At 38.1% G+C, this 13,187-nt stretch overlaps 1 protein-coding gene across 2 annotated transcripts in view; it reads right to left on the bottom strand.

Annotated features, from left to right (window-relative positions):
• OBSL1 (obscurin like cytoskeletal adaptor 1) overlaps positions 1 to 13,187 on the bottom strand; it is a 1,518,259-nt gene that overhangs the window by 204,018 nt on the left and 1,301,054 nt on the right. For both annotated transcript variants that reach the window (XM_044060562.1, XM_044060561.1), the window contains exon 18: positions 11,086 to 11,352. In XM_044060562.1, coding sequence (XP_043916497.1) covers positions 11,086 to 11,352 — 267 coding nt within the window. The remainder of the gene's footprint in view (positions 1 to 11,085; positions 11,353 to 13,187) is intronic.

The following is a 13,187-nucleotide window of genomic DNA, read 5'->3' as shown; positions in this document are numbered from 1 at the left end:
CATGATAAATAGGGACACAATTGGATTAGATTGCACGGCTAGGTTTATAAAGGGGGTCTATATTAGAACACCGAACGTCCAAAGTTTCGAGTGTTCTAATATTGAACCCTATGAATCGAAAATTTAAAATGTCGAACATACAGAACTAGGAAAAAATTTGCTGTTCCAAAACACATACACACAATACAAGCACACCAAACAAACAAACAGCAATCCACACACACATACACCTAAACTCTTACACCTAACCCTACACTAAACTATACATACACCACTAACCATCCATTTACCTTAACCCAAACCCTAACCCTAAGGTCCGTCACTATCGCACAGTCACCTCACCCGCACCCTAACCCTAACTCACCTACCCCACCCTAACCCTCACGTCCACACAATCACAAACTTACCTGACCCGCGCCCTAACCCTAACTCACCTAACCCGCCTTAATCCTCACGTCCACACAATCACACACTTACCTTAACCCGACCCGTAACTTTCCACCACAGCACTGAAAATACCGAAGCAACAGAAACGGACAACCAAATTCTTTCCCTAGGAAAAAATTTGGTTTTCTGTTTCTTCAATATTTTCAGTGTTCGCTGAAAAAGGGTTGATATTAGAACACTCAAAATTTTGAATGTTTGGTGTTCTAATATAGACCCTTATAAAGGCCCTGGTGGTAGTTAGCCTAGTATATAACTATGAACCTAAAATATAATTCTTGCTAATTTTACTATCTGCCAATATCTGTAATGTAAATAATTGATGGAGAAAGTGGGCTTCCTGTAAATATTTGATGTAAAGCACCCTTGATAAAATTATTTCTTAGCATAACATCTAATAATGTCAATGTCATAATATGCAAATATGAATTTTAAGAAACCAGTTGCACTTTGCAAATCCATAAATTTTAATAAACCACCTTCACTACTGTTTTAAATCACAAAAATGTCATCAAGGAACCTAGCTTATATCACTATATGAGCCATAAAATTTGAATTCAACACAGTGTGCTCTTCCCAGAACAAAATAACAATGTTCGCTTAATGGGGACACAAACCCCACCCATCATGACCCCAATCAGTTGTTTAAAATATTCCCTTTAAAGTGTCTGAAATTATTTTTTAACATGAGCTGAACAAAATTGGTAATCATGTTCATCTCAGTATTTCTTAAGCTACTGCGCTTTACTAGTATTTCATACAACCACTTTAATCTGGTGTCATGGGGAATGCAAGTAAATACGTCTACCACATCTATAGTGATGAAAAAGTGCTACTTGTCAAATTCCTCTTTACTACTACCCTGGAAATCACAGAAGATTTTAACAAGGAGTGAATGTTTATAATAATGAAACAATTAAGGTCTTAGCAAAATAAACTGCCAAGGAGTGTGATTTGCATTCTACAGCTGCCACCACAGGATGAAAAGATGGATTCCTCACATTTTTTATGATTTAGGTATATCAAACAAATTGTGTATTAAGGGGAATTTTAACTTAAGATAGCTGTGCAATTCACAACAGATTGTGTGTTGTATTTGTAAATCATCTAAAACAATCTGCTTTGCTATTTACAATGCTTATTTTATTTTTAGAAACTCTAGTGTACTGTATCCTTATTTAACACATTAAACATTGCACAGGCATACTCAGCACTATTCACGGGCTTCCTTGCTTGTATGTCCTTATTATTCGCAAGTTCCTTGAGTAGCATATGTTCTTCATTAATTTAAAACAAAAAGAACATTTTCCTTTCCTTAAAACTTCTTTTGATATCATTCTTAACTTAATTTCTGAGTGCAATACAGAATTAAATGTACTTTTCATTCTAAATTATGTGCTATTACTTCTGTCATAAAACAACACAACTAAATTCATAGGTTCATAGGTTCATAGGTTCATAGGTTCATACTAGGCTATCTGCCCAAGGGCATTTACAAGCCTAGCCCATAGTTTTGTGGCTTACGCCACCCCTTTAGTATGTGGAACTATACCCATTATTTTGCTGTGCCTCTGTCGAGCAGTGACACTGAGGTAATCCCTGGGGTATATCTGCGATCTCCCATCCATTGGTCAAGATTTCTCTTGAACAAGGCCAGCGAGGTGCTCTGCCTCACATATACCGGGATTTTGTTCCACAGCATAGGGAGTCTTTGGGTGATGAATATATCCTTCCAGCACGTCCTATTAATAGCCGTGTCGAGGTTTAAGTCTCCCGCCCTTGTGGCTCTGATGGATCTAGATTTTTTGAGGTGAAGCATATTCATCAAATCTGGGTTTGACATGGCCTTGTATGTTAGGCAAAGGTCACCTCTGAGCAAGCGTGGCGACTGAATAGAGCTGGAGTTCTTTCAGTCGGGCAGCATAGGACAGATTTTTGAGACCCTTTATCCTTTTGGTGAGGAACTTTTGTGGCCTCTCCAGCTGCTGCAAGTGTCGGGTCAGATACATTCCAAATGGGGCATTGTACTCAATCATTGGTCTGATGAGTGATGAGTAGAGGGAGACAATGACCTCCCTTGATCTAGATGAGAATCCCTTCATGATAAGGTGGGCAATGTAGAAGGTCTTCCTAACTACTTTAGCTACATGGGTGTCGAATGACAGACTACTATCAACCTGGGTCCCCAGGTCCCTGATAACTTCTTCTGTGCTCAGTGGATTGCCACCTATTTGGTAGCTAGGGTAACCTTGTTTTTCCCGAAGGGTATGACTATGCATTTTTTGGCATTTAACTTTAGGCCATGGCTCTGGCACCAGTTATCCATTTCTGTGAGACCCTTCTGAAGGATATCTGTGTCAGATGTGTTTTCTACTATGGCGCCCAGTTTGCAGTCATCTGCAAACTTTGTCAGCCATAACCCTCCTGTGTTTGCTTGTACCGGAGAAGTAGATGCCAAACAAGAGTGGGCCTAGGACTGAGCCCTGTGGGACACCACTTGTGACAGGCTTTGAGTCTGACATGGCGCCAGCAACTCTGACCCTGTGGGTTCTGTCACTCAGCCAGTTTGCAACCCATCTTGTGATGTATGGGTTAATATTTAAGCTGATGAGTTTTTCAATGATACCCGAGTGGGGTATTGTATCGAAGGCCTTCGCCAGATCGAGGTAGGCTGTATGGACTGCCTTTCCTCATCAATGGCTATGGTGACTGTTTTAAAAAAGTCAACCAAGTTTAAAAGGCATGATCTGCCTTTGTCAAAGCCAAACTGGGTTGGATCCAAAGTCTGCAAATTCCTATGTCTTTATTTATGAGGTCCATTATGATCCTCTCCATGGCTTTGCAGATAAGGCTTGTCAAGCTAATGGGCGGTAATTTCCAGGGTCGGTGGAGGCACCGCCTTTGTGAAGTGGGACCACAGTTGCAGTGCGCCACTCCTGGGTATGTATCCAGAGGTAAGGCTCTGATTAAACAGCTGTCCTAGCTGTGGGTTTAATTCCTCATTGAGTTCGTGGAGCACACAGCCGGGGACACCATCAGGTCCCATGGATGCTGTGTTTTTGCTTTGGAGAGAGCAGTTCTCACTTGGGCGTTGGAGATGTTTGGGGGCTGCGATCATTTGGTAAAGATATCTCTACTTTTGGGGTCAGACCGGGCAGAAGTTTGCACTGAACCTGTCAGCCAGTATGTTGGCAATGTCCGTAGGATCAGTAATCTTCACATCATTTTGAACTAGTTCTGAGCATATCTGGGAGTTTCCTCCCAGGTTTCTAACATAGCTAAAGAAGGCCTTATGATTGTCTTTTGAGTCTTTAGCTATTTTTCTCTCAAAATTTGCTTTGGATGATTTTATGAGAGCTCTTAGTTTTTACTTATAGTGATCAAGGGTGTCTTACCTTTTAAGGATTTTGCTCTATCTTGTAGTAGCTTCCTCCTTTTGTTGTAGAGTTTGTTTATGGCTGGGGTCCACCAGACTGGACGCTTGCCTTTGGTACAGAGAGTCTTTGTTTTGCTTGGGATTGCCTTATCCATGCAGTCCTGCAGGTGCTGGTAGAAGGCATTTGTAAGTGATTCAGCGGCATGTGTACTGTTTTCCGCGCTCGGGGCCTTAAAGGAGACCACACTAGTCTTTAGAAGTGTGGTCGGCTTTCGAGAAGTTCTTTACTGTGGTCTTTTTTATTTCAGGTGGGGGTGGGATGAGGACCTCCAGCGAGATTAGTTTGTGATCTGATCTCACCAGTGAGGGGTATACTTCTGGTGTTGAACATTGTGCTCCCATGTTCGTGATGATGAGGTCAAGTATGTTATCTCCTCTTGTGGGGATGGTAACTAGTTGTTCCATGGCATTTGAGTTTATGAATTCCAGGAACTTTTGGGCTAGGGTGTTTGGGCTTGAGTAGTGTTCCCAATCTATATTAGGGTAGTTGAAGTCACCTAGTATGATGGTGTTTGGTGATACATTTATCCCCTCTAGTGTTTTCAGGAAGGCCATGTGAGGTTCCTGAGTTTGTGAGGGTGGCCTGTAACATGCTACAATTTGCAGAGCAGTCTTGCCTATGGTTAATTGCACCTGGATGGTCTCCGATGCATCGTGCGTTGCAACCAGTCTTGAGGTGTGGGAGTCCTTGATGAATATGGATACACCCCTCCTTTCTTGGTATTGTCCGGATTTTGGGGCGGAACGCATGATATGAGGTAAAACCTGATAGTGCTGGGGTGCTCTCAGGAGCCTTGAACCAGGTTTCTGTCACAGCACAGACATCGATGTACTCCATACTGAGAAGGGCCTCGAGTGCGTGCATTTTGAGATTCAGACTTCTGGCATTGAGCAGCATTACCCTTAGTTTTTTTCCTTTTTTGTGTTCTAGGGTGGTAGGTTTAGAATTTGAGCCTTGCCTAAAAAAGGCACTATGGGGGTGGCAAGAGCCTTTGCCAATATCCGGAATCCCAGGGGTGACAGGTGCAAGCCGTCCCTTGCGAAGCAGCGTGGCTTGTCCAGCATGTCATCCCAGGCAGACAGACACTGGATCCCCTTTGAATGACACCAGTGTTTAAGCCAATTGTTAAAGCTGATCATCTTATCTCTGTATTCAGTTTTCTAATATATAATTTCAACTCAATGTTTGTTTTGGATGAGTTTTTATGGAAGGTACAAAGGTGAAGCTCCTTTGAAAAAGTTCAAAATGTTTTTCATGCAACTCCAAGCCATTGTAATTAAAAAATGTTATAACTTTTGCAAGTGTAGGTTACCCCATCCTATCATGAGAGGTACTTTCCCTGCAATGACAGTATGTAAACATGATAAATGATAGACATTTTTCTCATATGCCCATTTATCACATTTTAACTTCTAGGCTTTTCTGGCCTCATTCAAAGCCAACTGTTTGTCTGTTTTATCAAAACACTAATACGTAATCTTTTCATAAGTCAAAAAGCAAATCTTCAGTAATGGATTTATTCTGTCAGTCTCATTAACTAATTTCTCCCTTCGTTTTCATTGTTGTTAATAAGTTTTAGCAATTTCAGACTGCTCTCTGCAAACAGCTCTAAATGTTCTTTGTGGAACTCTGACCCCTTGATAACCCATTTAGGATCTTCCAAAACCTGAGTCCTCAGGGTATAATGTTGCATGCTAATCATTCTTCCAGAAAACTATTGTTTAATTGCTACTGTTGGAATCTTATTTTTTCCTCAAAATTAGTCATTTGAACATCTGCAGTCTCACCATTATAGGGTTTTATAAATCCATTTTTTAAAATCAAACTCATCAGCTGTTGAGCAAAATGTGTTTACACTCCTGACATGGCACCATCGACTCTTCATTCTTATCTCAATTCTGAACATGATGACATCACTTGTTCACTCATCCCTGTAGAACCACATGGAACAAGGCAACCCACAGTAGTCCTTAGCTGTCACTGGTCATTTGGTGTTATTTTGGTGCTGTTGCCATGTTTCTTGGCTCTTCATTTGTATTTTCTCGACATGATAGAAAGAATAACAAGAAGAACACAAAAGGCCAAACACCAGAAACCTCTGCAGCTGTAAAAAATGAAAAACAGGATACACACAAAGCTGCTGAGAAAAGGCTCCAGAATCCACGATAGTCTTGAAAAATACCAAGGAATAATGCTGTGCAGAACTGCTTTATTGCAACACACTAGCGCTTTCACAGAATGCTTCTTCAGGTGTATAACTAAATGCAAAAAGCTACACCTTAAATAACCAGGTGAAATAATCACATGATACATTCTGCTTAATATTTAAAGGGACCATTAAAATCAACCTTAAAAACATGTATATGTATTATTATTGAAACAAATACACTACATAAAAAGTATATACAAATGTATGTATAAAAAATATATAGCAAATTGCCATCTACAATTATAATTTAATATAAAAACAAAGAACAAAAGCTATCTTTATAAAGCTCTTTTACTAAGAACAGGTTTCATGGGCACATGATCATTCAAACCGTGACCATAATTAGCTCTTAACATCACTATCCATCTAGCCTCTACCTCTCCTGTTCTAGCTCTAATATCACCCACCCTTGCATTCTCATATGTCCTAGAGACAACCATAAACAAAAATGTATGTTGTACCCCCATATTTTGTACATGTTTAGCTAAAGCATTGATATTACTCCCTTTACCTATATGATAGTTGTGCTCTCTTATTCTAGCTTTAAGGGTGCAATCTGTCTTGCCTATATAAAAACATTTGCAGACAGTGCAATTAGCTAAGTAAACCATGTGCATGGTTTCACAATCAGCCTGCACCCTAACATCATATACTTTGCCTGTGTCTGGATGCACGAAAAAAGGCTCTTTATTAATGTACCTACATTGTGAGCATTTGCCACATGGTCTAGTACCAGGTGTTGTCAAGACATTCTTAATTTCCTTAACATTACATAACCTTCTCCTCAAATTCTTCTTATTCTTGAAAGTAAACTGTGGTCTAGGACCTATGATTTCACTTAATTGCAGATCTGTTAACAAAATATCCCAATGTTGATTAATAATCTCTGTATACCTCCTTATATCCTTAGAATAAGGAATGCAAACCTTAATATTATTGGTCCTTTTAGTGTTTCCACAAAACAATCTTTTTGAAAAATATGGTTTGGCCCTAGTTTCTCTCAGTTTAGAGACTTGGGTAGCATTATATTCTACCAGCCCATGATCATAACCCCTCTCAGTGAGCTCATTTATAGTTCTATATTTCTGTTCTTCAAATTCACTACTCCTTACACTTAATCTAGAAGCCCTATAAAATTGGTTCTGGACCACATTTCTAAAAATAAACTCTGGATGCATGCTATCCCTAGATAATAGACTATTAACATAACAGTCCTTTTTGTATAATCTAGTTGATATCACATTGAAACTATCCTTTTCTATTATCACATCCAAAAAATTAATACTAACATTTGAATAATTCAAAGTAAACCTCAAAAATGGGGTAGTGCTGTTGATATACTCTACAAAGCTCTTTAATTCTGAAACAGAACCTCTCCATAAAATGAAGAGGTCATCTACAAACCTTCTATAGAAAATAATTAAATCTTTGAAAGGCCCTTCATCCAAAAAATCTGCCTCCCATTTCATCATAAAGGCATTTGCATAGCTATTTGAACATGCACTCCCCATCGCCACACCATTCTTCTGCCAATAAATCTGGTCAGAAAATAAAAATACATTATTCATAAGAACTATGGACATCAGCTCAATATACAACTCAATTTCATTGGCACTATATAAACAACATTTTATCAGCTGTTCCTTCAAAAAATCAAGCCCTTTATCATTGGGAATGACTGTGAATAATGAAACAACATCAAGAGTAACAAACAAATATTCCATATTCAGCTTACCACTATTAGTACCTTCATACAAGTCACAAAGAAAATGTTCTGTATCTTTAAGAACATAAGTCGAATTATCAATTAAAGGCTTCAATTTTCTCTCTAACAATATTGGAATACACTCCGTGCACCATGGGGAGTGCATGTTCAAATAGCTATGCAAATGCCGTTATGATGAAATGGGAGGCAGATTTTTTGGATGAAGGGCCTTTCAAAGATTTAATTATTTTCTATAGAAGGTTTGTAGATGACCTCTTCATTTTATGGAGAGGTTCTGTTTCAGAATTAATGAGCTTTGTAGAGTATATCAACAGCACTACCCCATTTTTGAGGTTTACTTTGAATTATTCAGATGTTAGTATTAATTTTTTGGATGTGATAATAGGAAAGGATAGTTTCAATGTGATATCAACTAGATTATACAGAAAGGACTGTTATGTTAATAGTCTATTATCTAGGGATAGCATGCATCCAGAGTTTATTTTTAGAAATGTGGTCCAGAACCAATTTTATAGGGCTTCTAGATTAAGTGTAAAGAGTAGTGAATTTGAAGAACAGAAATATAGAACTATAAATGAGCTCACTGAGAGGGGTTATGATCATGGGCTGGTAGAATATAATGCTACCCAAGTCTCTAAACTGAGAGAAACTAGGGCCAAACTGTATTTTTCAAAAAAATTGTTTTGTGGAACACTAAAAGGACCAATAATATTAAGGTTTGCATTCCTTATTCTAAGGATATAAGGAGGTATACAGAGATTATTAATCAGCATTGGGATATTTTGTTAACAGATCCTCAATTAAGTGAAATCACAGGTCCTAGACCACAGTTTACTTTCAAGAATAAGAAGAATTTGAGGAGAAGGTTATGTAATGTTAAGGAAATTAAGAATGTCTTGACAACACCTGGTACTAGACCATGTGGCAAATGCTCACAATGTAGGTACATTAATAAAAAGCCTTTTTTCGTGCATCCAGACACAGACAAAGTATATGATGTTAGGGTGCAGGCTGATTGTGAAACCATGCATGTGGTTTACTTAGCTAATTGCACTGTCTGCAAATGTTTTTATATAGGCAAGACAGATTGCACCCTTAAAGCTAGAATAAGAGAGCACAACTATCATATAGGTAAAGGGAGTAATATCAATGCTTTAGCTAAACATGTACAAAATATGGGAGTACAACATAAATTTCTGTTTATGGTTGTCTCTAGGACATATGAGAATGCAAGGGTGGGTGATATTAGAGCTAGAGCAGGAGAGGTAGAGGCTAGATGGATAGTGATGTTAAGAGCTAATTATGGTCACGGTTTGAATGACCATGTGCCCATGAAACCTGTTCTTAGTAAAAGAGCTTTATATAGATAGCTTTTGTTCTTTGTTTTTATATTAAATTATAATCGTAGATGGCAATTTGCTATATATTTTTTATACATACATTTGTATATACTTTTTATGTAGTGTATTTGTTTCAATAATAATACATATACATGTTTTTAAGGTTGATTTTAATGGTCCCTTTAAATATTAAGCAGAATGTATCATGTGATTATTTCACCTGGTTATTTAAGGTGTAGCTTTTTGCATTTAGTTATACACCTGAAGAAGCATTCTGTGAAAGCGCTAGTGTGTTGCAATAAAGCAGTTCTGCACAGCATTATTCCTTGGTATTTTTCAAGACTATCGTGGATTCTGGAGCCTTTTCTCAGCAGCTTTGTGTGTATCCCATGATAGAAAGAATGGTAGAAGAGAGCTAAACTGAGAAACATGCTAGATGAGGTGTAAGCATGTGGTTTTGTAGACCTGGATTAGTCAGTATTTCAGGAGGAGGAAGTTGGGTAATAGAAGATTCTTTGAAGAAATGGTTGATAAGTGAAAGTTAAATTGAAGAAGGCCGACATCTTATTTTCTATGATGGTAACTAGATGATAATCAACCCATTTTATTTGCTCTGACATTCTTAATGTGAGTGAGTTTTCTTCATACTAAGAAAAACAACTCCTGGTACCTCAGAGTAAATTTAGGACTGGATGCTGACTGTTATCAGGTGATCTTTCCCTATGTAAGATGAACAAAAAAACAGTAATCTCAAAAGACAAAGAACGTTGTTCCCCAGAAACTCAACTGCAAGCTTTTAAGCAAACATTTTGTACGGGGTAGCCCCCCACTCCCTGTATTTAAGTATACTCCATTGTAATGTAATCGTAGGGAAAAGAGAAACTCCCCATTAAAATGCACAATTGTCTCAAACAGCATTTCTGTTATGCCTGTTTTAGATGGTGCTCTGTGGTGGTTTTGTTCAGCTGAGTTTGGGAAACTGGAAAGTGAACAGCTAAATCTTGCTCACCTGTAAGGAAACCATCAAGTGATACTGTTTGTTTAGTTTTTTTTTTTTATCTCTGGTTGAAGATGGACAGTTTTGTGAGGCATGAGCAGCTTTACCTCAACTTGTTAAAAGAAAAAAGAGGAGAGGGGATGTTGTAGGATTACTGACTTCACTAACTAGAAAATGGGATGTTGTAGGATTACTGACTTCACTAACTAGAAAATGGGATGTAGTAGGATTACTGACTTCACTAACTAGAAAATGGGATGGAGTAGGATTGCGGACTTTACTTACTAGAAAGGGGTATGGAGTAGGATTTACTGACTTCACTAACTAGAAAAGGGGTTGGAGTAGGATTACTGACTTCACTAACTAGAAAAGTGGATGGAGTAGGATTACTGACTTCACTAACTAGAAAAGGGGATGGAGTAGGATTACTGACTTCACTAACTAGAAAAGGGGATGAGTAGGATTACTGACTTCATGTACCAGAAAAGGGGATGCAGTAGGATTACTGACTTCACTAACTAGAAAAGGGGATGCAGTAGGATTACTGACCTCGTACTAGAAAAGGGGATGCAATAGGATTACTGACTTCACGTACTAGAAAAGGGGATGCAATAGGATTACTGACTTCACTAACTAGAAAAGATTAAGATGCTAGAGATGAGATTCCTATTAACAAAAGTAAGAGCAGTCAGTGGGTGGATGTTTACCAGGGTGTCTCCCATCCATATAAACTTATGTCTGTATAATTACAATGTCTGAGATATTTGTATGTGCCTATTGCCAGATTAATCCAGGGCTGCTACATGACAGGAATGTGGTATTATATTATTATCATGGTTACTTTTGCCCTCTCTGCTTATCTGTAGACAGTACTTTGTATCAGCTAACTAAACAAGTCAAGTTGTAGAAAGTTTTAACGTAACTCGTCTTACCTTTAACAGTGAGCCTCGCCGATGAGCGGACAGTATCTGCATTAAAAGAAATGGTGCCAGAGTCCTCCAGTGTTAAAGCAGAAAGTGTTAAGCTGTGTATGCATTCATTGACACTGATTCGCCAGTTATTGTTTGGCTTTACACGGATTCCATCCTTTAACCACATCCCCTCAACATTAGGATGGGAAAGCTCTACTTGAAACGTTACAGCCTCCTTCTCAAATGTTTCAATGTCTACCATGGGTTTCCGTATTGATATTCTCCTTGCTGTGAAATAAAAGAAAGGAAAAGGAAAAACAAAGGTTTATGAAATTATACATATTTCTATCATCTTATATACTGTCATTAGCATATTAAAATAGGCAATATTGGACTGTATTCTTGTAACCATTTTGCTTCATGATTGTTTCTACATCTTATGTAGATTCCAGACCAGATCCAGCAATTGTCAAGTTTGTGGACAAAGTGCAAACCATGTCTCAGAGTTCCAATCACATCATCATCATCCCCATTAAAATTTGAATTTGTAAATTATTTACTTTAACTTGTACCAAATCTCTACAAAAGATTATTAAACAGAAAACATCCAACAAAGTGGACAAAGTTTATGCAGGTATAGCGCATCTACTAAGAAAAGACAGTAGCATTCCACTGTTTTATTAGTGCACATCCAGAAGCTTCTTTTCAATCTTTGGACCACGGGTCTAAGAATTTCACTTGTCCAAAATCGTCTTTGCCTTCATGTGCATGATGTGTACATATGAATGACGACGCCTTACACAAATGTGCGGCCTCCGTCACATGATCTGCAGAATTCTATCCAAGAGGGATAAATTAGATAGGAGAACAAAAAAGTCAAAGATGCAGGGTTACCAGCCAATAAAATACAGAGAAAAAATGGTAGAGAAAAAACACAAGGAGAGAAACAACAGAAGTAATGGAAAGAGAATACAACAATGAAAAGAGAAATGAGGTCTAGAGGAAGTAAACCAGAAAGGACAGGAAGAACTTGGGGCAGTATTATCTGAACGAAAGGCTAAAGGTGGATGGTTATGGAGGTTGTGTTAAAGCACTGTAATTGAGGGACTTGTGGGAAAGTAGGGGTACATGGTAGTTATTTATTTATTTGTCTTAGTTGACCATGAAATGTCTGACTGAGCAAAACCCATTTTCAGTGGAGGTCTGGGGAAAAAAGCTCCACATTTGTTACACATGCTGTACATTTATAATTGCAAGGTAAAAACATCTTAAGTGAGGTTATTTACATGATTTTTTAAATATTTTTTAATATTTCTTACATGAACATGAACGAAATTGACATAAACCGTCTAAATGAATAGAGAAATAACATATAGTAACAATGTTTTTATAGCATGATGGCTGCAGGGAAAAGATCATCCCGGGGTGTTTTTGAGTTTAGTAATAATTTACAGACAGACAAGTAGAATGTAGCTTAAAATGATGAGACAGCTATGAAAAGAGAAGTTATAGAAATGAGCAGGAAGACAGAAGAAGAGGAGGAATTGTAGTTAGTGGTGAGGTGTGACAGAAGGAGGAGAACGTTAGTTTAGGAAAAGTGCAGTATGAGGAGGAGCGATAAAGTACAAAAGACTGGGAAGTCAAGTGGCTTTAAGAGTTGGAGAAAAGTAATCTGAGTAAAGCTAGCCAGGTGACCAGGAAGAACCGAGCCATATTTGGTACTGGTGCTGTTTAAGCAAAGTTTTGAAGCTATTTAAGTTTTCTAACTGTGCGATTTCATTCCAGAGTTTTGATACATAATGAGAGTAGACAGTCTCCAGCAGTATTGAATGTCTTACTGACACATAGTAAAAGTTTATTGCTAGAGCAAAGGTCTCTAGTGGTTGAATAGTTTAGCAGAGCATTTTGTAATGATGCACACGTCTGAAGAGTACAAGAGGTTGTGGGCAATGATTACTTGTGAGTATGTTAACTGGTTTGGAAGTTCCAGCCATTTTAATTGTTTTAATGCAAGGCAGTGGGGTGTTTTATAAGGTTGGTTGGTTGCAAAGGCTAGTTTAGTTTTATATGTAGCACTAATATTTGTAAGAATAGGGCAAGGAGAAGGAAGGAAGTATGTTGCT

This window comes from Protopterus annectens, chromosome 2.part0 (genome assembly GCF_019279795.1).
Source record: "Protopterus annectens isolate FY-2018-M chromosome 2.part0, PAN1.0, whole genome shotgun sequence".
Taxonomy (NCBI): Eukaryota; Metazoa; Chordata; order Ceratodontiformes; family Protopteridae; genus Protopterus; species Protopterus annectens.
This window is presented reverse-complemented; position numbering and strand designations above follow the sequence as displayed.